Here is a 22,637-nt window from a genome sequence, read left to right as displayed (position 1 = left end):
ACAGGAAGGAGGGGGGCAACGAAGAGCAAGCCCCAGTGCAGCCTGCGTCAATCGAGTCTCTCCTGAATCCTGATCAGATGAACTCGCTTCCCCATCAATGTTAATCTCGAATACTGCCACACGGACCAACTGCTGGGTCACAGAGCCTCGGTCTGACCCAGCCATCGAGCTCCTTTCCATCTTTCTCTTCCGCCCAGCGTCCCAAGGTTTTTTTACGAGTACCGAGCGGGCCACAACGGCTACAATGGAATGGTCCAGCGTTCTTACCATGGAACTAATAAAGTTCAGTCACTGACAGCTGCTGGCTTCCAACCTATGACGTCTCGGTTTGACTGCTCGTCGGGCAGTCGGGTGGAGCTGCGGATGAAGGCCTGGCGCCGGCGGAAGTCGTAGCTCATCGGGTTTGGGGCAGTCCTAGCCTATGAGGCCTGTGAGGCCTGTGAGGTGTGGATTCCTGCAGACAAATTTTTTCCAATTGCCAAATTTTGGCTGTCTCGAAACTGGATGCCAGGGCCAACTTCCGAACACTCTCCATTTTCCGGCCGAACATGTCCCCTCCTCGACGACTCTCCCAAACCATCGCTGATGCACCGGTCTTATTGGTCTATATATAAATCTTTTGATCTCCTGTGCCTTTTGCCCCTAGGTATCGGTGGCCGATGTATCTCGCCCCCAAAGCTTTTTTACAAAGAATTCTTTCCTTTTATCTGGCTCCTGCCCTTTAATCTCCTCGGTTCTGGATAATCGACTTGCACACCGCACTCCTTATATAACCGCTTTCCCTGCCGCTCTATGTATACTATCTCTCTGCATTGTTGAAGCGCTCTAGGACCTTATCGAAGTTACATCACGATGGATGTCGGATATGAAGCGACCCCGCCGCCTTCCGCGGGGAAGGACTGGGCCAGTTTCTGGAATTACGTCGACAGAGCACCCCCCACCGAAGAGAGCGACCCCGTCCCCCGCGACATCCTCGTTGTTGGCGCCGGCATTGCGGGCATTGCCGCTGCCCTGGCTCTTTCCAAAGAATTGACACCCTTCGTTCCCGACCTCCGTATCACTGTCTATGAACGACACGATATTCTCTCCACCTCCGGTGGTGCCATCAACCTCACTCCTGTCGCCCAGCGGCATCTCGATCGTCTTGGGGTGCTAGCAGAGTTGGACAGGCTTGGACCTGAAGGTGGTACTGACGTGGATGCCATTGAACTTTATTCCAGTCGGTCCGGACGATCCCTCGGCTCGGTTGACTTTGTGGATGAACACGGCAATGGGTTCGGAGGATATAAGGGTCGCCGTGTGATGCGGATTGCTCTCTCGGTAGCCATGTTGACGGTTGTTGAACGATCGAAGAATGTGAACGTTGTGTTCGGCAAGAAGCTGGTCCGGGGGAAGGAAACAAAAGACAAAGCCATGCTTTACTTCCATGACGGAACCACAGCCACAGGGGACTTGGTTCTCGGCTGCGACGGTGTGCACTCGGCGACTCGAATGTACTGGGTTGACCCCGACAGTCCATCCGAGTATACTGGCATCTCCTTCTGTCAGACGCTCGTTGATACTAAAAAGATCAAAGCCCCTGTTCATTTCCGCTCCACATCCATGAACATCTCTCGACATGGTTCGCTACTAGCCAGCTACTGTGACCGGGACCACGAGCAGATCTTCTTGGCCGCTATTGTTCAGTTCCGCGAGGAACTGCTTCCTCACTACCGCATGGACCCTGGTCAGGACTGGCGGCGGACTGCTGCGATCAAGCAAGCTCTGCGCCAAGAGATGCAAGACCGCTTCGGTCGATCCGGAGTGCCTTGTATCCGGGACTTCGTCAACAAGGCGGACGACTGGATGTTGTATCCTGTCTGGCAAGTACGGCCTAATGCCCGGTGGTACCGGGGCCGAGTGATTCTTTTGGGTGATGCAGCTCATGCGGTATGTTGCCATCGTGACGTAACTTGTGATTCGAATACTGATTTGACTAGATGCCTCCCCGTGACGAGTCTGCGGCGTATGCGCTGGATGATGCTATCCTCTTCTCTCGGATTCTCGCCAAGCACCGGTATGATCCCTTGACCGTAGCGTTTAAAGCCTACGAGGATCTGCGTCGGGGCACGGTCAACGCGGCGTTCCAAGTGTCCCGCCGGATGTGGGAGAAGAACCGCGACATGGGGTTCCTGGAAGGCCGATTGAAGGAGTGGACCTACCCGATGCAGGTCCGCAATGCGAAAGACTCACGCGAGGCGGCCTGGGAATTCGATGCCACCAAGGTTGCGATTCCGGGCACGCTCAGCGACCAATCTTCATCTCTCTACTCGTCGGAACGAGATTTCCTTTAGACTATTTGCATGGGCGGTGTTTCGGTTGGTTTGGGTTCCGGGTCTATGGGATGGATGGGTTTGGTTACGAGAATACGAACTGGGATACATTGCATCGATACAATTGTTGTCAAAAAGAACGCTAGGCTTGAAGTGTTGGCGGGGCTATGGGTTTTGTTAGTCTCGGCCGCACCATTTTGATTTTTTTTTCTATCTGCCTGGCACTTTCTTTCGTGGCTACTATTACTTTTTTTTCCCCTCATATATACTAATCTCGCTTATACACCATGACACTTTCGGGTTCTGCTTCTATGGGGATATATTCATCTATTGACCAAGGCACAATCTATTTCTTCATCTATTCTGCCAGGTTTCCGGGAAGGAAGTGGAAAAAGAATCCCCACCAAATCCCGAGCGGTATCCGCAACGGTTTCCGCTCCCGCCGGCCGTTCTCGGAGATTTATCTATTTTCTTTTTCTTTTTCTTTTCTTTTTCTTTTTTTTTTTTTTTTTGCGCTCCTCTTCTCCCCCTGGTCCATCGTGCAACGGATGAAATCGATAGCTCCCGATAGCGCATCCCCTAACCCTTTCTTGCTCAGTGCTCGGAAGCACTAAAGTAGTCTAGTTCCGGAGACCGTCATCCAGCATCGGGGCCGTCAATCTTTTCGCCGGGCCTCCGGCTATTGAGTCTCGTGCATGCAACAGCGAGATTTAGTGTTTCGAGATCGTGGGAATAGGATGAGCATGGACTCCACCTGGGAGAGATGGCATGGATCCCACGGGGTTCTCCGAGAGACGAATAAAGAGGTTGGAGATCGAGCGATGGATTCGATCTCTACCTTTTTTTCGTTGGTACTCTGTGCATGCCATCATCCTGTAGGATTGGATCCTGGTGCCTGGTAGGGTTGGAGTCGCTGACAAGGATACAATGCATGCAGTGGCTTGCATGCATGCATCGTGGTGGTTGCCCTGATCAGCATAGTTGCTGCCTAGTTACTGGCAAGTTCAGTTAGCTGGTGGTAGTTCAACCAGGGAAGGTCATGGACTGGATCCCTGCTCTCCTAAGCATGCATGTCCATGAACCTGTCTTCCTCCAATCGGCGAGGGTGCAATACCCAGTTTGCTTACTGCATAGACCTAAGTATCACGCTCACGCCGTATGAGCCATGCAGTAAGCTTATCGAGTTATCCCGGAAACCCACGGAAAGGCTTTCTTCATTCCAAGGAATATTCAGGCTGTGATGGACTAGAGGGTAAGTCTCTGCAACGTGGAAGTTTCCCGACCTTACATTACAACCAAGCTCCCCGATATCAACCAAATCGATTGAGTCTTCGAGTGAACGATTCACTTCCTCAATTCCACCAGCTGCATCCGTCCCATTCCACACAAAGTCCTCTGTAGTCTGATTATACGGTCCACGAAACGGCGGTCTGAAGTCTTGAAAAGACAGACAACACCCAGTAGACACTAGATGAGACAGGGTGAATCCACAGCAACCCAGCCCCAGCCCCAGCCCCCAAACAGGAAAGAGAGCACAAGACCCGATCCGCCCTCTCCCCCACTCGCAACCCCAACCACCAACAAACGAAACCCCCGTACATCGGGTATCTTACCGAGCATACTACCAACTCCGTACAAGCCCCTCTAACCTTCGTAGGTAGCTGAGTGGGTGGGAGTCAAGAAATGAGGTAGACTCCACGATCCCCCAGCGTCATCACCAGATCCAGCACAGTAATCACAACCACCTCTGCCTAATCATACAACTTCTATGATGCATTCTTTAGCCAGAATCAAGACCTTGGTTTTAGTGCCGATGAACTATGCCAGCCAGCTAGCGAAGGATCATCTCCCGTGCCCGACACCCGAACGCAAACTCAAATGTCAACTCAGTAAAATAGCTCCCCAATTCGGAATCGATTTGTGTACATTACCTTAAGTGTCAAGCACGAAAGGATCCGAGGGGGATTCCGCACTATCGATCCTTCCATCCTGTGCCTCCGTAGCAAACTCAAAAAGTCTCGATCTTGCGGTTGATCACGCTTCTCGAAAATTCCGGTTCCCCCCTGAAACTCAATCCTTGGTGGCGGTTCATAACCTTATTGTTGCGATAGTCTCGGAGATGGTTCGGGGGGGAGCTGAATGTCAGAATTGCTGTTTCTGAACTTGCTCAGTACAGCCGGATGGCACCTACGAAATCAAAAAGGTCATGCATAGGCTAGAGAAAGTGGGTTAATTGCAATGTACAGTACTGTACTCTGTTGCAGTTGTCCGGGGAGATTTGATTATTAATCTCAGATTGGCCGGATTTATTCCGTTGTCTGAGTTTATTTTCTAATGAGCCTCAGATCATACCTGTAAAGGAAGTGGTGCAAGAGAGACGAAAGGCGGTGGGTCAATGTCAGTGGTGAAAACAACAATCGCATCGCACCGAACCGAGTAGTTCATTCACAAGTACGACTGTGGAAATCCAAGACTGAACTAAGGTCTGGCCTCGGCTGTATCTTCCCTGTTCATTTGGCACTCATATACTGTACACAGTAACAGTGTACGGAATCTGTCAACGGTAATGGAAACTCAATCAACATGCCTGGGTAAGCTACCGGGAGTTAACGTTGATCAGCCCATGGATGCTCTTCCGGCCCAGCCCAGCCCTCCGAGCTAAAGTCCGGTTGCCGCGGGAAGGGAGCCTTAGGCCGCCGTCGCCGCAGCTCGCTTATCCATCCCCGGATCATGTGATGTCCTCCCGCGATGCGATGCGATGCGATGCAATCATGCGGTGGATTCGGGGTCGGGGATCGGAGATCGGATCTAGTTCTCCGGGAGTGGAGACGTACTTTTACTCGTATCATCGTATGCGATTTGGTTCCCGGGGGTTGCGTGTTTGATTGAACGGTTCGGATGGACTGGACGTGGAAGGATCGCGGGGTGGTATTTGCTGAGGTGCTCGGAATTGCGTGGGGGGGTGGTGGGTGGTGGGTGGTATGATCGTGGGGTTAGGGCTGGCTTGAGTCGGGGGCTTCGGTGGGTTGAGCTTCGTTTCGTCTTTGGTCACAGTCTTTTTTTCTCCCAGAAGTGCGTCTCGAGTGTGTATGACTGAAGCTTTTTGAGGAGGCTTCCAGGTGTAGTGTATGGCGCAAAGCCGAGGCATCTTAGAGAAAAAAAAAGAGCAAAAGAAGAACCAAGAGAGATTGAATAGAGACAATTTTAGACAGAACTCAACTGTGCGTATGGCAAGGGGATATCAGTCCTGTGCTTGGAGCATGCGATACCGATGTGATGAACATAATGGCCGGAGGCAACGAGGGAAGCGACGAACATTGAAATCCATGATAGGCCTTTGGGCAATGGACACCTGTTCAGTGCAGAAGATGCTGTCGAAACTGAGAACAACCAGCCCATTGAGTCACGGATATGGTGCACACCATACAGCATATACATGAGGACCATGAACGACCGCGGAGCCGCAATTTCATATCTTTGCGAGAGACATGCCTTAATTCTTGATTATGGAGGGTATTCAGGTGTATATGGCCAATCAGCTGAGTTCTCGGCTTCTTCAATAAGCATCTTCATATCTTGCTGCAATGGGCGGGCTGACTCTATATTATTTCTTCTCCAAGACTTGTGGTCGTGAAACAGTAAATCCTTCATTCCTATAGAGAGAACCTTGAGCATGTTTTTCCAAAGCTACACTAAGAGCCCTGGCTCAGGAAGAATAATAGCCTACAGTGATAAACGACACAAGAACGACCGAGACAAACATTAATCCTACCCCTACTTCACCAGCTTCAAGCACCGTCAGTAGTAGCACGCTCTTTCCCTTTCGACATGGCGTTCGATCTGAGCCGCGTGCGCCGCCGTCCCCGACCAGTGTCCTCTGGAGGATCTGGATACCGTTCCGTCATACTCAGCATGCGCTTGATGTTGTGGTAAAGCCGTGTGGTGGCGAATGGAACGCCGCCGTGCCCGTCGCGTCCTTCGTCCTGGGGGTGCCGTGCGGGCAGTATATCCCGGAATGCGGTGTCGCGAAACTCGCGCTGCTCGGTCATCTCGCAGAGACACACGCTGAGCCCACTCGTGATGATACCATGGAAGGGCCGCCTGCGGCCCGTACGGCGTCGCTCGTCTTCCTGGCAGAGGGCCAAAAAGATCTGCATCACCTCCAGGGCACCGTCCCGGTTTTGTTCCCATGCACGCCCGCGCCCTAGAATGCCGCAGTGCACGTGTGGCTCCAGGCCACTCAGCACAGCCAGATCACACCGGGCCTCGTAAACGTCCAGGCGGTTGTGAGTGTGCCGATAGTGGGTGATTTTGGGGTGGTGGTTGGGTGCCACGCGGAGGCGAGAGCGAGAAGCCGGGCGTGGTGGCGTGGGCGGTGGTGGCCGTAGCGGTGGGGGTGGCCGTAACGGCGGGGGTGGCTGACCGTCATTTTGCCTGCTGGGCCCTGCTGTTGCGGGCTCTGGATTTGTGGCCGCTGCGTTGGCGTTGGCGTTTGCAGTCCCAGTGACGGCTGCGTCTTCACGATTTATCTCATTCACAATGCAATGAACCATGGCGACGACGGTGGGGTACGCGGACGGGCTCGCCGTGAGGGGCCCTTTGATCGAGGCTGTGAAGAGCCCTGCAGCGTACACTGAACGCGAGAGCTCCCAGTCCGAGTTTGCGTAGTCGAAGCCGGAGAAAGCGGACGGAGCATTGAGCAAGTCCCGCACCACAGGGGGTATCTCTGCCCCTGCGCTCGCACGGTAAAAACTAGGTTCGTCGTCGGTACTGCTGACCTCTAGCATTTCCAGGTAGTATTCGTGCCAGTCGGTGAGCTTGTCGACCGAATGGATCTTGCGGTCCTTTGTCACCAGTTCTTGGAACTCTTCCTTCTCGGCCGCGGCCAGCTCGCAGAAGCCTTGCACGAGAAGACCGTATCTCTTCCATGGCTCGTTCTTGCGATCGTCTGCGGTGGAGGTAGCATGGTCTACCTTGATGGGGGTCGTGTTGCCGGTTGTGCTGGAGCCGACAGTGATGGAGCTGTTGCGTCTGATGGAATTGTTACGCCTCTGCATTTTGCTTGGATGGGTAAGTCTGGTAAATATCGGGTCAAGGCTGAATACAGGGCGCTGAGCGGTAAGTGAGGAAGTTCGGTCTGGAAATGTTGGGTAGAATGAGTGACGGTAGTATGGGAGAAAGCTGTCGATGACAGCGACAGAATGTGGGGGCAGTAGCTGGAATGATAGCGATGCAATAGACTAGAGAAGTGTGCAGAGGTGCAGAGAGTGAAAATGGTCAAGAGGGCGAAGAGGTGGGCTTTGTTAACCCTCAGCTCTTCCTTCCCCGAGTTGAATTGTTGCATTCTTTCCAGGTTCATCAGCAATTGTATGTCTGGAATTGGAACAGAACAAGCAAGACCATGAGCGCTCTTTCTGTATCAAGCTGCTGTAGTCTGGTGCCAGGTGCCGCATTCCCCGTCTACAGAAAGCAGTGCATCTTGATCTGCAGATGTGGGTGGTAAAGTGTCATAGTCATCCCGTCTTCCATTTGGCAAGACCTTGATCCAGTCTTAAGAGAGAGAGAGAGAGAGAGGCGCTCAATCCATAACACCAACACAATCTCTAGTCAAGCACATTTTTCACCATATACAATCCACATTATACACCTTTTCCACAACATATTACACCTCCCAACCTAAGCAACCCCCACCCACCCGGCAAACCTGACCCTCGCAACAGCAACAACCCCAGCCCCGACCAACGCACACACGCCCGCAAAGATAATAGCGGCCTCATAGCCGCCAAACCGATTGATCATGGCGCCCGTGATCGGCGTGCCCGTCAAACACGCCAGACTCAGCACCCCCAACGCCATCCCCAGATACGAGCCAATCACATTCGGCCGCGGGGCCGTCATGGCCAGCGTCGCCGTGAACAGCCCGATCACCGACCCCGAAAAGAACCCGAACAGCAGGGCGAAAACAATCATGCTCCCCCGGGAATCCACGGCCAGCCAGCAGAGGATCAGCACCCCGGAGACGACCGACGCCAGGACCAGGCCGTTGAACCGGCCGAGGCGGTTGGCGAAGGCCCCCGTGAGGAGGCGGCCGGCGAAGGAACCGGCGTTCATGATGGAGACCAGGTAATTGGAGAGGTCGATGTCCAGGTTGAGGATGGAGTGTGCGTAGTCCGGGACGTAGAAGAAGGGGGTGAAGAGGGCCCACATAATCAGGAACAGGCCGAGGACTTGCAGGGTGTAGGCGGGGTGGTGCCAGGCTTCTTGGAGGAAGGGAGCCCCGGTTCGGCGGGGCGGGGCGGGTGAGGAGACGCATGCGCAGGCTACGAGGCTGAGCGCTAGCATGAGGAAGCCGATGATCCGGACGGTCCAGCCGAATCCGAGCGGGGAGTCGTGGAGCATGCGGTTGAGTGCGATGGGGAGGACGACGCCTGCGAAGGAGGAGCCCGAGGAGGCGATCCCCATGGCTAGCGGGCGGCGTCGCAGGAAGTATTGGTTTACTGCTGTTAGGGTCGGGGTGTAAGTTAGGCCGTTCATCAGGCCGCCAAGGATGCCTTGGGCCAGGAGGAATTGGTAGTAGTCCGTGCAGAGGCTGGTGAGCATGACCGAGAGGATGAAGAGGAGGGAGCATGGGATTAGGATAATCTGTTTGAAAAAGGGGTGTTAGCTGTGTTGAGGGATTAGGGTTGGGTGCGGACGTACTCTAGGACCATAGCGATCCATCAACGGACCTGAGATGAGGCCTGCTGAGAACATGAAGAAGGCTTGTAGAGAGCCGATCCAGGCGACGTTGGAGGCGCTTTCGTTCTTGAGGAATGTGCTTTGGTAGTATGCTTCGTAGATTCTGGGGCTCTGTTAACTCCGAAGCAGGGTTGACATGGGGGTGCTGGGCATACCCGAAGGCATTGATGTAACCGAATGTGTTGAACATCACACACCAGCATGACAGAACCGCTAGCCACGCTTTTATGCCTCCTTCAGGGAAGGTCGGGTTCTTGGGAGGGCTCGTCTCTTCCTTCGGAGTGCTGTCCGAGGACATGCTATTCTTCTCAACGTCGGACATGATGACAGCAGACCTGACTTAGGGTGTAAACCACAAGATAGATAGAGATCGGATTGTTTCATGCTATAACAAGGTAGGAAGAGGTCTGAGATACTACAATAGATATAATTTTTGTATACATTGTCGAGTCGGTGGAGTGGCTCGGGGATTTCCCGATTCGGACGCTAACTCCCTGACCCGAGTCGGGGCCGAACTGACCCTCCGAGCTTAATTCATATCGATCTGCTTCGGGTTTAGGGCAATCTGATAAGCATGCCCGGGGGTAGATCTGTATGCCTCCGGTTTTCTTTTCTTTTTCTTTTTTTTTCTTTTTTTCTTTTTTTTTTTTTTTTTTGAAAAAAAAAAGGGGGGGCAATGTCTCATATCTCAGTCTTACTCAAGGAACGTAAGAACCACATTACTCTGGGACATAGCATCAGCAGAAGAACCACACATCGTCCCCGACCCAGATCAAGTACAATGTTATAGTTCAACATATAGTACTATCAGGTGAGCAATCCAACTCCAATATGCTAGGTCTAGAAAAAATAAATCACAGACACAAAGTAGCAATTTCCACAAAACGGCCCACCCCTACTCCAACACAACCCTGATCATATACCCATACAAAGGTCCCGCCCCCTGCGTCAAGCTCCCATCGTCCTCCAACGCCACCATCACCACATCATCCGAGACACCCCTCCAATAATCGATGCAAGGCTTGGTGTCAGAAATCAAGGCGGCCGAGACCACCTCTCGGAACTTGACTTCGCGCAGCTATCCTCGACATCAGCTTCCCTCGTCTGATAAAAACCTACAGTCGCTCGCGCCTGTGATCAGGAACCAAAACACATACCCTCGAATTGCCCCACTCCTCCGACTTGACCCAATTTCCCTCCCCGTCGAACACCATGAGGTTCACCTCACTCAAGGAGACAAAATCCTTCCCCGCGAATTTAAGGTCCTCCATCAGTAGCTTCTCGGCGGGGTGGCCGCTGTGGAAGGCATAGCCTCTCCATCGGCTGCCAATGAGCTTTTCGGGGGCGATGGGCTGGAGCTTGTCGAAGACGGCGGTGATATCGGCGGATGTCACCTGCTTGGGATGCTTGTTTAGGGCCCAGAATTGGGATTCCGGGGTGCTGCGGTGGTTGGTTAGTGGGTGGGTGTTGTTGGGGGTTGGGGGGGTAGGTGCGTGCCTGTTTGTAGTTTGGGTTGAGTCTTTAGTCATGGTGATTGTGACGGAGTTGAGCTTTTGTGGTAGGGGATGATGATTGTTGTGTTCAGTGTTGCAGAGTATTAGTATAGATATGTCACTTGGATCGTGGGCGCTGGGCTTGTTTGTACTAGACGTGCTTTTCAAGACATGGCTGGTAGGATTTATATGGGGTACGAGAATGGTGATGACGTTGCACGGTTTGAGCACTCACAGGGTTGTGCTCCTGCAATCATGAAGCATAAAGATTCCTTGTCCTGGCCACGTGCATACATGCAAGGGGTGGAGCGGAATCCGGTCAGAGTGGTAGATCCTTCCCGAAGCGCATGCACAGATACTCTATATGGCTCATGGCATGGCCAAGCACGTAGGCTCGTCAGATGCTGGAGTGCTCTGGACTGGAGTACAGCCTTCATGTATCACATATCCCGCTATGTAAGCTACACAATCACATCGAGTTCATCATCGCCACATACCCCGCCCGTCATCCTCACTGTCAGTATGACATAGTACTATGTCGAATCCACGAACAGCAAACATCATGCAAAGCCAAGAATCCCCAAGGTGCATCTAATCATCTGCAAAGCCTGCAGCGCCTACCAAGACACCGACCACATCTCGAAAGCCCCCCCCCTAATCCTCCTTCTCCCCCTCCACCGCCCCGCCCTCATTCTCCACAAACCACCTCACACTCCTCTCCAGCCCCTCCCGCACCCCAATCCTGGGAGAATACCCCAACACCCTCCTCGCCTTGCCCCCATTCAACGTCCTGACCAAGGTACTAAACCGAATCCCCTCCCTCGTCATATTCGCCTTTTTGGTCCCCCGCGAAACCACCCAAGCGACCCACTCATTCACAAACCCGATCGTCAACCCCACCCACTTCGGAATCACGACCACATCCTCCTTCCTGACCGGCCTGCCCACCAACCTCGACACCTCGCGCTGGAAATCCCAGAATAGCCAGGGCTCCTCATTGGTGATGTGGAAACACTCGCCGTCGACTCTTCTCTCAGCGGGGGCGGGCTTCCCCCACGCGGCCAGCAGTGCCCGGGCAGCGAGGAGATGGGCATCGGCGAGGTTGCCGACGTAGACGAAGTCGTAGAGGTTGCGGCCGTCGCCCATCTGGAAGCGCAGCTTGCCCTGGCGGGCGACGGCGTACATCTTGCCGAGGGTGCCGTGGTCGCGTTCGCCGAAGGCGAGGGCGGGGCGGATGGCGCACGTCAGGATGCCGCGGTCGTCGGTCCCGGCGGCGGAGGTGGGGGCGGCAGTGCGGTTGGCGGCCTGGATCGCGTCCTCGGCGTCCGCTTTGGCGATGCAGTAGAGGCGCTGCTGGACGGGCGGGCGCAGGATGGGCAGCTCCTCGGTGGCGTCGACCAGGTCGGTGTGGTTGTCGTTGATGACGCCCGAGGTCGAGGTGTTGACGAGGGCGCGCACGGTGCCCACCGCCCAGGCGGCGTCGAGGAGGTGGTGCGTGCCGTCGACGATGATGCCCCGGTAGGCGGACTCGGGCTCGTCGGAGAACTCGGGCGAGGCGGTGTGGAAGATGGTCGCCGGGCGCGCCAGCTGCATGATCCGCTGCACGTCCGCCGCGTTCGCCATGTCGCCCTGGTGGTAGTGCACGTTCGCCCCCGCGTGGCGGTTGCGCTGCGTGTTCACGTCGATGCAGTGGATGGTGCACTCCGGTTCACTCTCCAGGATCTTGGCGATGATGTGGTAGGCGATGAAGCCATTGCCGCCGGTGACGAGGACGGGGCTGAGGGTGGTCATTTTTTTATGTTGAAGTTAGGGTTAAGGGAGAAAGGGGGATGGGAGGTTGAGTGGGGGAAGGTTTGAATTTAGGAGTAGGGAGCTGAGGGGGAAAGGGGAAAGTGCTTGTTTTTATTGTGGAGGAGCACGAGCACGTTCACGTTCACAAAGAAACGCTGTACGCTAAGCAGCTGTCGGCTTAACTGGATTAAGAATAAGTGGAAGTACACCACCTGCGGGATGTATACTGTATCCCTGCATGAGACACACCTATCAGGGGGCTACGATACGACCCTTGTCATTTGCCTCATCTTACTTAACTTTACTACACTTAAATCCCGGTGGAAGTTAGTTAGTTTGTTAGCATGTGCTTACTCAGCCCTAATCACTGTCCCAATCAATCGCCTCTATCACCCAAGACCCCGGTTGACCATAAGAGACTATGTAGGTACCTAGTATATTCTAAACGTAGCAGTATCTTGACTCCCACTCCTCCGCATGAGCAACCAGCTAAACCGGATTATCCGTCAAAAACTCCAGCTCCTGCGAGTCCATCCGCCCGTCCCCCTTGCCATTCTTCAGCCGTTCCCAATTCTGGGTCCCCGGCCGCCGTTTACTGGACAGGTGGCTCCGCACCGCGGCGTCCCCCGTCTCGCTGACCTTGGGCGTTTCCCGGCTGCCGCTCTGGAGCAGGGAGACGGCCGAGTTGTAGAAGGAGGAGGTGAGGGAGCGGAGGCGCGCGAAGCACATGGGAAAGGAGGTGGCGCAGGCGACGATGATGGCGATGTTCATCTCGACGATCCTGCATGACACCGGAATTAGCTCTCCACCCTTCTTCACTTTTTCGAAATCCACTGATCCAGATGGGGGGAAACCATACGTAAACTGAGCATTCCGCCCCGTTGTCCAAAACACATCCGAGCTATCATTCAGCTGGAAATTCACCAGCCGCGCCAGACTAGCCGCGCAGGCTCTGTCCGGTACATCCAACATTCAGTCAGCGCTCAAACTCAACATCATGACTATGTGGGGCTCACTCACCCAAGCCCACTCATAAACGTCACCAGCAGCCCGATCCGCCGCCGACGACTGACCTGCAGCTTCAGCAGCCGCGGGATGGGCAGCAGTAGCACGTAGAAGTCCGTCACCACGTTGATCACCGACTGGATCGTGATCATCGTCCCGGAGGTGAACTTGCAGTAAGGGGCCTCCAGCTGCGACAGCTCCGCGCACTGCACGAGGCTGCCGATGGCGACGGCGATACAGAACGTGTAGAGCACCGCGTCGGCGACGATGCCGATCCAGACGGCGACGATCTCGCGGTGCAGCGGGAACACGCGCTTATACAGCAACAGAATCGAAATCTTGGCGAAGCAGACCGTCCATGGGAAGGTGATGCCGCCTGCGTCGAGGACCTGTGGGTTTTTGATTAGATTTTTCGGGGGCTTTTCTTTTCTCTTTATTTTCCTGAGGTGGGGGAAGACGTACGCGGGTCGAGGAGGGATCGATGAGGTTGATGGCTCGCACGTCCCACATGTGTCGTCCGATGCCTAGGGGTAGGGCTGTCGTGCACGGGCTGTTTAGCTTAGGGCTACGGTTGGAGTATGACTTGGTGGCAGTGGGGAAGTCTCACTCTGCGTGTAGAGCGTCATGTGCGCGATCGAGCCGCACTGTGTGACTTAGCATCCTGCACTGGGCGATTGCGAAAGCGATATCCGGTCAAATCGACTTACTGCCGCAAGGATGCAGGTTGCTACATGTTTTGTCGTTCTTAGCAAAGTCCCATATCTAGCCATGTGGGGCAGAGACTGAGGGGATACTCACTGTCTTCGGCGCCCCAGAATTTGATGATACTTGTCCGCACCCAGACGCGGGCGGACACCGCCAGTAGCGCCAGAAACAGGAAAATCGACTGCAGCACGATGATCGTCGTCCGCTGGGATGGCGGGTTGACGAAGTTGGGGACCACCCCTGGCGGCGGGGCGGCGGCTGGCGTGTTGTAATAATCCATGGCCAGAGCACTGGAACGGGTTGCTCAGCAGAGCAGCAGACCTTACGGTCTGAAGGGAAGGGCTCTTGGATTTTTAAAGACCATCTCCCTCTCATTAGACATCGTCGTGACAGCTGAAGGATTGAGGAAGGGTGGGGGGCGAGCCAGATCAGCACGGGCGAAAAGCACACCAAGCTCGACGAACCGTGCGGTCGTCATGCAAGTCAGCCTCTGTCGAATCCATCGTGGGCCGGAACTTGCGATAAAACTGCACAGTGCACCAGAGAATCTAGGAGGCCTGATGGAGGGTAGAGGCTGACCGTTGGGGTCCAAAAACTTCGCCAGCCGACTAAATTCAGGCTGTTTTGCTGACATGCAAGGCTTGGGGTGAGTCGTGAGGCTTAGGCTTAATATACAATACAGTACTCAGCTGCATGGCCAGCGAATGACTCTCGTGCCAAGAGCGTGGCTGCAGGAAGAACCCCTCAGTGCGGCATCCTCTAATCACCATGAGGTGCATTCCTGCACCTCGCCACGAGCGAACCAGTCAGCGAATCTCGGCCTCAGATGCCAGTTTTAATTTCTTCAATCGTCCTACAGGGCTTCTCGCGGGGACATTACCCGTTCTGTCCCGCTCTCTGCGGTGCTTGTTGCTCCGGCAGTTGAGAGCCCCGCTTATCTTCAGCCACCTTATGCTATTTTCCTGGCCCAACCTCCTCCCCGCTGGACCGGGAAGAATGATAGTAGACTCACGCAATACCATGGTACACTCGAACAATGCGCACTAAGCATCTTCGAAAATAGATAGCACCAGTGGAAATTGTCTATGCTCAACCAACAAACAAGCTTATCATCATTTCTCCTCGTGCGATAACCCGTCCTCTTTGGGCGCAATCACGACCCGCACATCCCCGCCCTTCACAGGCCCGCCGGGCCCCGAGGAGACCGGGGTGAACCCTACCGCCGGAACGCCGTCCAGCGCCCGCACAACGTGGAAGCGATGCACCACCAGCGCAACAAACGTCAGCGACAGTCGCTTGCTCAGATACCGCCCTACGCACTTGTGCTTCCCCGCGCCAAACGGCAGGAAACTCTTACTCTGGGCCAGGCCCGGGTGGTCGAGGAACCGCTCCGGCAGGAAGCGGTCCCAGTCCCGGCCGAGCACGGGGTGCGACATGGCGAGCTGGCGGTAGGGCACGAGCAGGTGCGCACCGGCTTGGAAGGTCCGGCCGTTGACGGTGAGGGGCTTCTCGACGCTGCGCGCGGAGCTGGAGTTCATGGTCAGTCGCTGGGTCTCGTTGTAGAGGGCGGAGAGGAGGGGGTTCTGCTCGAGGCGCAGGGCGAGGGCGGCCAGCGGTTCGTTGGCGGCGGTGCTCTGCGCGAAGAGGGTGGTAACTTCGGTGGTGACTCTTTGCAGACGGGTCTGGTCGGTGCAGATGTGCGCGAGGAGCCAGAAGGGGAGTTTGAAGACGTTTGCGTTGGAGCTGAGGAGGGGTTAGCTCTGTAAGAGGAAAGAGGATAACAAGATGGTTGAGGGAAACTTGCCCCCACAGGACCATCAGCAGATACGACGCCATATCATCCTCGCTCAGTCCGCGGCGTCGCATCTCCGTGATGGAGTTTCTGACAGCCCAGGATTGATCCTGCTGGCTCGAGGGAGGCAGACGCATGTAGTCCACCAAGCAGCGCAGCACCCTCGCTCTGGCCACGCGGACCTCCTTGCCGCATGGTCGGGGTAGTTTGAATAACAGGATCCACAGGTCGCTCTCCAAACACACAAGGTCCTCGACGATGTATGGCGAGAGCTCCCAGATGGCGTTTCCAAAGTAAGCCGTCGTGACGGCGTGGATGATCGCCGTTTGCGCCCACCTGTACAGCGAGACCGTTCGCTCCCGCCCATCTTCGGAGCTATGAAGAAGAGTCGGTGCTTCGAGTCGATCCCATCGCATATGGGACTCAAGGACCTCCAAGGACCGAGCGAGGATCTCCGGGCTTAAAGACTTTTCAAGGAGCTGTTTCCTCATAAGCTCCTCTGCGACCAGAACCAACGGCGGGGCCTTGGGTTCGGAATCGTGATCCATCTCCGAGATTCCCGATTCCGAACAGCCAAGGCCCATGAGAAGGTTTTTCAAGTGCTCCGTATGTGTCAGCTGGGGTGGTTCCCTAAGCACGGCGGTGGCATCTTGTTCCGACAGGACGAAGTAGATTTTCTGGCCGAAGACATTGATGGCAATTGGTTCTCCACTGCCCTTGCAATCCTTGCTACGATGCCACAATCACTTAGGTAATGCTAAATACAATGCTAAGGTTGGAATGGACAACTCACATCGCGGATGATAGTAACGCATGGGGGCTCCTTAGCATGGGGACTGCATGGCCTTTTTCGCCGAGTCATTAGCGCCGTCAAGAAAGGGTCCGAGCGAACCAACCGTACCAACAACTATTTCCCTTGGTCAGCAATCGAGGCAGCGGCCAATCTGTCATGTACAGCACTCACTTGGAATCAGATAGGGAACCTCTCGCGGCGAGTCAGGGTTGAGCAACGGACGAACGGTGAACCGCCACAGACGCCAGATCACGAGAAGGACGACACCACCTCCGACCAGATGGGACAGGCTCAATTGATCCTGGATAAACCCAAAATCGGTAAGTACAGACAGCATGATGTAGATGGTACTGAGACAGATGTAAAAGGTAGGAGGGTGAGGATACATACCCCTCCTAATCCTCTTAGAGGAGTACCCTTATATCGAGCAGCCGGTTTTCCTGATAAGGATGCACGCTACTGCTGCGCTATCACATTGCGACTTACGTCCTTGGCGTGCAGACCAGGATAGGGATTCGAAAGTACAGTACATACTACCTAGGTCGTCAACCCAACGGCGCAGCCGGTATCTCCGTCCCCTCTCTCTTTCGCCACATCGAGGTGGCCGCGCACCACCATAACACAGCCAATATACGCGGACTATTCCGCCGCCACGGGCGAGGGCGACTAGCCTTATCTCTTTGACATAAAATCCTGCTTGTGATGCGGCTGAGAGACCATAAGGGCCCGTCCAATTATAGTGATCACGAGAGAGTGGCCGTTTCTGGTGTTATTGCTTGGCGCCAATCAAGATGTTCGATGTTCTGCCATGTGCGTGCATCTCCCCACGATCGCGAATGAGAATAAACCCCCCCGAGCGGGGTAGTCCAGCACTTACTTAAGTTAAATCCTGAGCCTCGTATTTTCTGCACGTTGGAATTTAGCGTAGGGTGCCTTAAGCGCTTACCAGAGCCGGTGAGCCATTGACTTCCCGACCCCTGCAGAACGTGCTGGCCCCGTGCCAAACTTGGCATTGATTCCGGACGGGAGGATGATAGCTTGTCCACGGTTCACTTTGCTCCTACCCATCTAGGGCTTTGCATTCATAAGCGTAGTATTCGCTACTCGTACTTTTTTTGGAGCTGGAAATAATTAGAGGCGTATACCCCGCAGTAGCGACGGCCGTTATCAGGCCAGGTTCAAGGCATATGATAGATAGTGAGTGAGCAGTAGCGGAGGGGGCGTTCCCTTTTTTGTAATCGTAAGTACCCTTCGCGGGGTGATGCCGCTTTCCCCTCTCGTGGTTTTGTAGCTATACACAATTGTCTCGGATTCGGCATGCTGTTCTCGATTATTTCGACGAATATGGGAGTTGCTTCTCTCGGGAGCGTGCTCCTCCTCCTGCTCTGCTGCTGGTTGTGTGTTCGCAGATTAAGAGCCAAGTCCAAGTCCCAAGAATCGGTACTGTGCATCGGTCGCCGACGACGAGAGAGGAAAATCGCTAATCTAACCCCTTAGACACGTCATAATGTTGTTCTTGTCGAGCCTTCCAGCTATTTCCTCTGGGTTGTTGACCAGCTTCAATACCTTTTGAAGGGACCGGAGATTGTGCAGAAGGCACACGTAAGTGGTTGAGCCCAGAGGAAACGGCGCAGAAAATGCTAAGACTGCAGCGCGCAGATCAAAGATAGCCCCTATGCCGTGCGCACACCAGAAGGATATCAAGTCCAATTCTCCTCCAGGGAGCACATCAAGCAATTGGTGCAGGCGCCAGACACGTACCTGTCCCTACATGCTCTGGCGAAAGATGTACGTCGCTATCCGACTTTCTTCCTTGCTTTTGAGTTGATCAAGCCTCCTCTTTCTAATTCTCATCTCAACAAGAACAGATGTTCCAGCCCAAGTATACCATGAACGGCCTCGAATACGACGACTGCATGAGCGCCAACGGGACCGTCCACCAGCGAGCCCTGCAAGCGGAGCTGCGATCCCACCTGCCAGCCCTAACCCAGCCGTTGCACGACTGCATAGCCCAAGCGCTCACTGCAGAGATCACAGCCCACAAGCCCCAGTCCGGGGAATGGCGCGCAGTGCCAATCTTCCCGATGGCCAAGCGACTGATCACCGCTGCCAACGCCTTGGTCTTCTTCGGGCCCGAGGTCTCAAGCGACCAGGTCTTCCTCGACGCCGCGCTCGAGTACCCCGAACACCTCATGGAAACCGCCGAAGCGCTGCGCCTGCTCCCCGCGTGGGTCGCGCCCTTTGCAGCGCCATATCTAATGCGCCGCCACCGAGCGCTGAAGATCTTGCTCGACCGCCTCACCCCCGTCGTCGAGGCGCGGATCCGCAAAACCAGCAGCAGCACCACCAGCACCACCACTGCCCCGGAACATGCAGACTGCATCCAATTCTTCGTCAACGCAGCCGCGCGCAAGAACCAGCAACACGAATGGCCGGCCCAGCGCATCATCCAGGTCCTGCTAGGCGTGTGGTTTGCCTCCGTCCACCAACCAGCCATGTGTCTCTTCTACGCCCTAGACGACCTCTGCCTGCATCCCGAGTTCACGTCTGCGCTACGCGACGAGGTCGTCCGCGCCGCTATGCCCCAACCAACCACCATCACCATCACCACCACCACCCCCCAACAACCAGAAATCAACCCCAACCACCTCCCCCTCCTCACCAGCTTCCTCAAAGAATCCGCCCGCCTGCACCCAACCGATTCCATCTCCCTGCGCCGCAAAGTCCTCCAACCATTCACCTTGGCCGACGGAACCACCCTAGCAAAGAACGACGTCGCCTGCATCCCGCTGCAGCCCATCCTCCGCGACCCAGATCTCTACGCCGATCCGCACACCTTCAACCCTTACCGCTTCATCATCCCCCAAGATCCCGCGAAGGCCAACGAAGACACCCGGAACCCGACGACACGAACAACATCCTCCGATTTCACAGACGCAGACGTCACCTTCCCCATCTGGGGGCTGGGCAAACGCGCCTGTCCCGGACGGTATTATGCGTCGGTGCTTCTGAAGCTGGTGCTCGCGCAGATCCTGCTGCGGTATGAGGTGAAGATGGTGGAGACGGCCAAAGACGAGCGGAGGTATTTTTACTGGCGCTCGGCGATTGTGCCCAAGGCTGGGGCGGGGTTGTTGTTTCGGGAGAGGGGGGTGCGGGCTTTGGCTGGGGTTTGTTAGGTAGTTCGTTAGTTCTGATGAGGGGGGGCTTGTGGGTTCTGGTTGTTCATTTTGTTTTTTTGCTGGGTTTCTTTGGTTTCGGTGGGGGTGGTTGGTGTGTGAGAGTCGTGGGGTGGTAGAGGTTCGGTGTTTATACGCAGTTGAGACTGGGTTGTAAGTCGATGATAACCCTAGCTGGTGTTGAATTTGTTGAGGGCCACGGGGAGGCACTAGAGGTGCGACGCACTCTTTCGTTTTTGGGGTACTGCTTGATGATAGAAGCTTGAGCAACATGGTCGTGAGATTTCTATCAACCGAACTAGAGCTTAGTCATTCTCTCACTCGGTATGTAAGAAGAAAAGCAGATATCTGGCGGTGTCTAACTCCCCCGTCGGGGTCACTCTTCACCAGCATTGCAGTGTACATCAGTAAAGCGGGGGGGGGAATGCCAGCATCAGACCCCTGCAACTGCATCTGCGTAGCGTGAAAGATAATGTACAACACTGCGAGCGAAGCTCTGAGAGATAAGTCTTCACCAACTCTTCCTTGCGATACTCAGAACAACAGCAGTGGTTTCCTACCTAGGCTCGTCGCCTGATCGATATGTTCGGAATGAGCCACGGGTAGAACGGAACCTCGAGACCCGGGCACCTAGCGTTGCTGCTCATCTTATCGCAAAACAGAAGGTTTCTTTCTCATTGCAAATGTAAATTGAGGAGCACCAGGACGCGTATGCTCCAGATCATAGACCAGGACGTTGAACAGCCGTCGAAGGATCAGGTGTCAAGGCAGCAAAGGGAGCAGTCGGTTAGTCAGCGGCAAGAACCCTGGCGCTAGGTCCATATTAGGCCTGGTGCATGTCCAGCAGCCAATCAGAAGAGCTTTGAGTGGCCGCTGACTGATGTGAATATGATACGGATCTAGAAACCAGGGAAACTATGGAAAAAATTAGTCTGGTTGAACTTGTTTGATGATCTACCGCCGTGGAGAAGGTGACTGGGTTCGTCCTGCTGAGGCTATGTTGACGGTGTTGCAGACAGCAGCAGACGTGGATTGTTGGGCTCTATTTTTGAAGACAGTTCAAAGTCGAAATCGAAAGTGCTCAAGTTGAGGTCCACGATAGCGCCCTCCTCGTTAGAATGAGCTGGCTCACAACGCAAACAGTAAAAAAAGACACATTCAGTAGAAGTGATGATGCGCTACCAGCAGTGTTCGCAGCGTATGGGAGCCCCCGGCCACCCCACGTGAGGCATTTATGACGCTCCACGAGTGCTCCGAGCCATGTTCCATATCATGGAGCCATACGAGTCAGATTCCAGACGGCCCGAGATCCATTGCTCCAGCCATCCCCAAAACACGGAGAAGTGATGGTTTGTCTATTTGAAGCATACGACAGAGTTTCCGTTGAGTTCGCAACATCAACAGCCACTCTCCATTACGTCTCTTGCTGTTTCTTGGGGAGTCATCATAGCGACGGGCTGCTTGAATATCCAACGGTCAACCTCACCCAGCAACCATGATCTTACAGTCACCGCACTCGACTTATCTTCTGCAATTTGCCACCCGATAATCTAGAGATAAGATGGCTGCACACTACATCCCCCAGAAAGTCCACAACAGTACGTAATCGAAAACTCCATCAGACACCCCCTCGCCGGCAAGGCCGACCCACCTGAGGCCCCGTTGAAGTGACGGCACACCGGGTACTTTAGTTCTAGCCTGCAGCTTACCACCGCCTTATCCGCAAGGTTCCTGAAAGGTACGATACGTGCGTAATGATGTCCCTTACGGTCTGACGCGTCACCCTCAGGACCAAGGCCTTGGAACAGCCTCGACATGGCACCTGGACCTTCATGTAACCCATCTTGATGATATCAAAGGCTGTCTACACTCTCTTAATCCTCTGTGTAATCATTCTCTCGTGTAAAGGTAAGCGCTGGCGAACGTGGTGGTGTTTAGGCAGACAGGTGAAGACAGGACGGCGCGCTAGAGCCGGACGGGAGCAAAAGGTTCTTTCTCGCGGTGGATCTCCGGGCAAAGGACCCCCCAAAGAGGGATCAGTACACTCTATTCCGAACGTTAAGTTCATCTTCTGGATAATGTTGAGATGACGATCTTCGCAACTGCGTATCTTAGCAGCTTGGCAGGCACACACGGCGCCCAGGCTTCACATCCTCGTGTCGGCGACAGCGGCGCTGCTCACTTTTCGAACCAGCTAGCCAAGACTTAGCGAGAGTCCAGCAGGCAGACTAACGTTAAAGGTCGTTGTCTACGGGTTAGCTCTGGCACAAGCCTAATCCTCAGATAGATGAGACAGAACTCATACACATGCATCGGTTGGGTTGACCATGGAAGAGCTGACGAAGCCACTTGCTCTGCATGCATAAGCGAGATTGACTCGCAGCGTAGAAAGCTTAGTACTGATTGCATGGAAGCCGGTGGCTGGGCTTTTCATGATTCTGCGCTGACAATGATGAGAATGACTATTTTGACAGCCGAGCTGGGGATTCCATTTGCATAGTAGAACGTGGGGAAGCCTTATCACCTGCGCTTGCAGATGACGCTCAAGGCTTGCATCCCTCGATCTTTGCAAGGGGGCAAGGGATCTCGCCACCGAAGCAGTATTCAGCCCGGCGGATAACTAGGCTGCAGGATGAAGAAACTTGTCCAGGGCATACAAAGTGGCTCGGGAGACCCTAATCCAGCGCCAAGCCTGTGCCAAGCATCCCAGATCGGTCATCAGTGGGGCCTGCGGATAAGCTTATTCCCGCCCTAGCATCCTAGCAGAACACCATCAAGTTTGGTGCCATCAGAACCAATTTTGGAAATGTTGGGCACGCAGCTATCTGGTCT

General features: G+C 54.6%; 6 protein-coding genes across 6 annotated transcripts; 2 read left to right on the top strand and 4 right to left on the bottom strand.

Annotated features, from left to right (window-relative positions):
• The first annotated feature begins 716 nt into the window (after positions 1-716).
• BO72DRAFT_171574 (FAD-dependent oxidoreductase) lies at positions 717-2,466 on the top strand. The gene is made up of 2 exons (XM_040939375.1): positions 717-1,929; positions 1,980-2,466. The coding sequence occupies exons 1-2, from the start codon at positions 853-855 to the stop codon at positions 2,331-2,333; spliced, it is 1,431 nt and encodes a 476-aa protein (XP_040799478.1). The 5' UTR covers positions 717-852; the 3' UTR covers positions 2,334-2,466.
• A 5,522-nt stretch (positions 2,467-7,988) lies between these two features.
• BO72DRAFT_513502 (MCT family MFS transporter) lies at positions 7,989-9,413 on the bottom strand (the record flags this gene model as incomplete). The annotated part of the gene is made up of 3 exons (XM_040949476.1): positions 9,206-9,413; positions 9,012-9,153; positions 7,989-8,954 (listed from the first exon to the last, which is right to left on the bottom strand). Exons 1-3 carry the CDS (start codon positions 9,370-9,372, stop codon positions 7,989-7,991), a joined length of 1,275 nt encoding a protein of 424 aa, XP_040799477.1. The 5' UTR covers positions 9,373-9,413.
• Positions 9,414-9,945: 532 nt separating this feature from the next.
• BO72DRAFT_487510 (uncharacterized protein) lies at positions 9,946-10,725 on the bottom strand (the record flags this gene model as incomplete). Its single annotated transcript, XM_040947985.1, has 3 exons — positions 10,548-10,725; positions 10,208-10,490; positions 9,946-10,128 (listed from the first exon to the last, which is right to left on the bottom strand). The coding sequence occupies exons 1-3, from the start codon at positions 10,577-10,579 to the stop codon at positions 9,946-9,948; spliced, it is 498 nt and encodes a 165-aa protein (XP_040799476.1). The 5' UTR covers positions 10,580-10,725.
• Positions 10,726-10,820: 95 nt separating this feature from the next.
• On the bottom strand, positions 10,821-14,748 carry BO72DRAFT_478831 (NAD(P)-binding protein). The gene is made up of 9 exons (XM_040947532.1): positions 14,138-14,748; positions 14,047-14,066; positions 13,947-13,983; positions 13,802-13,875; positions 13,355-13,728; positions 13,194-13,286; positions 12,974-13,115; positions 12,849-12,907; positions 10,821-12,320 (listed from the first exon to the last, which is right to left on the bottom strand). Exons 1-9 carry the CDS (start codon positions 14,322-14,324, stop codon positions 11,198-11,200), a joined length of 2,109 nt encoding a protein of 702 aa, XP_040799475.1. The 5' UTR covers positions 14,325-14,748; the 3' UTR covers positions 10,821-11,197.
• Positions 14,749-15,068: 320 nt separating this feature from the next.
• On the bottom strand, positions 15,069-17,161 carry BO72DRAFT_478830 (cytochrome P450; the record flags this gene model as incomplete). Its single annotated transcript, XM_040947531.1, has 6 exons — positions 15,069-15,787; positions 15,849-16,069; positions 16,268-16,513; positions 16,630-16,743; positions 16,820-16,899; positions 17,116-17,161. 6 exons carry the CDS (start codon positions 17,159-17,161, stop codon positions 15,157-15,159), a joined length of 1,338 nt encoding a protein of 445 aa, XP_040799474.1. The 3' UTR covers positions 15,069-15,156.
• An 812-nt stretch (positions 17,162-17,973) lies between these two features.
• Positions 17,974-19,805, top strand: BO72DRAFT_470092 (putative cytochrome P450; the record flags this gene model as incomplete). The annotated part of the gene is made up of 3 exons (XM_040946999.1): positions 17,974-18,069; positions 18,289-18,417; positions 18,498-19,805. 3 exons carry the CDS (start codon positions 17,974-17,976, stop codon positions 19,803-19,805), a joined length of 1,533 nt encoding a protein of 510 aa, XP_040799473.1.
• Between the last annotated feature and the right edge of the window lie 2,832 nt (positions 19,806-22,637).

The sequence above is a fragment of the Aspergillus fijiensis genome, assembly GCF_003184825.1.
Source record: "Aspergillus fijiensis CBS 313.89 unplaced genomic scaffold BO72scaffold_37, whole genome shotgun sequence".
Lineage (NCBI taxonomy): Eukaryota > Fungi > Ascomycota > Eurotiomycetes > Eurotiales > Aspergillaceae > Aspergillus > Aspergillus fijiensis.
This window is presented reverse-complemented; position numbering and strand designations above follow the sequence as displayed.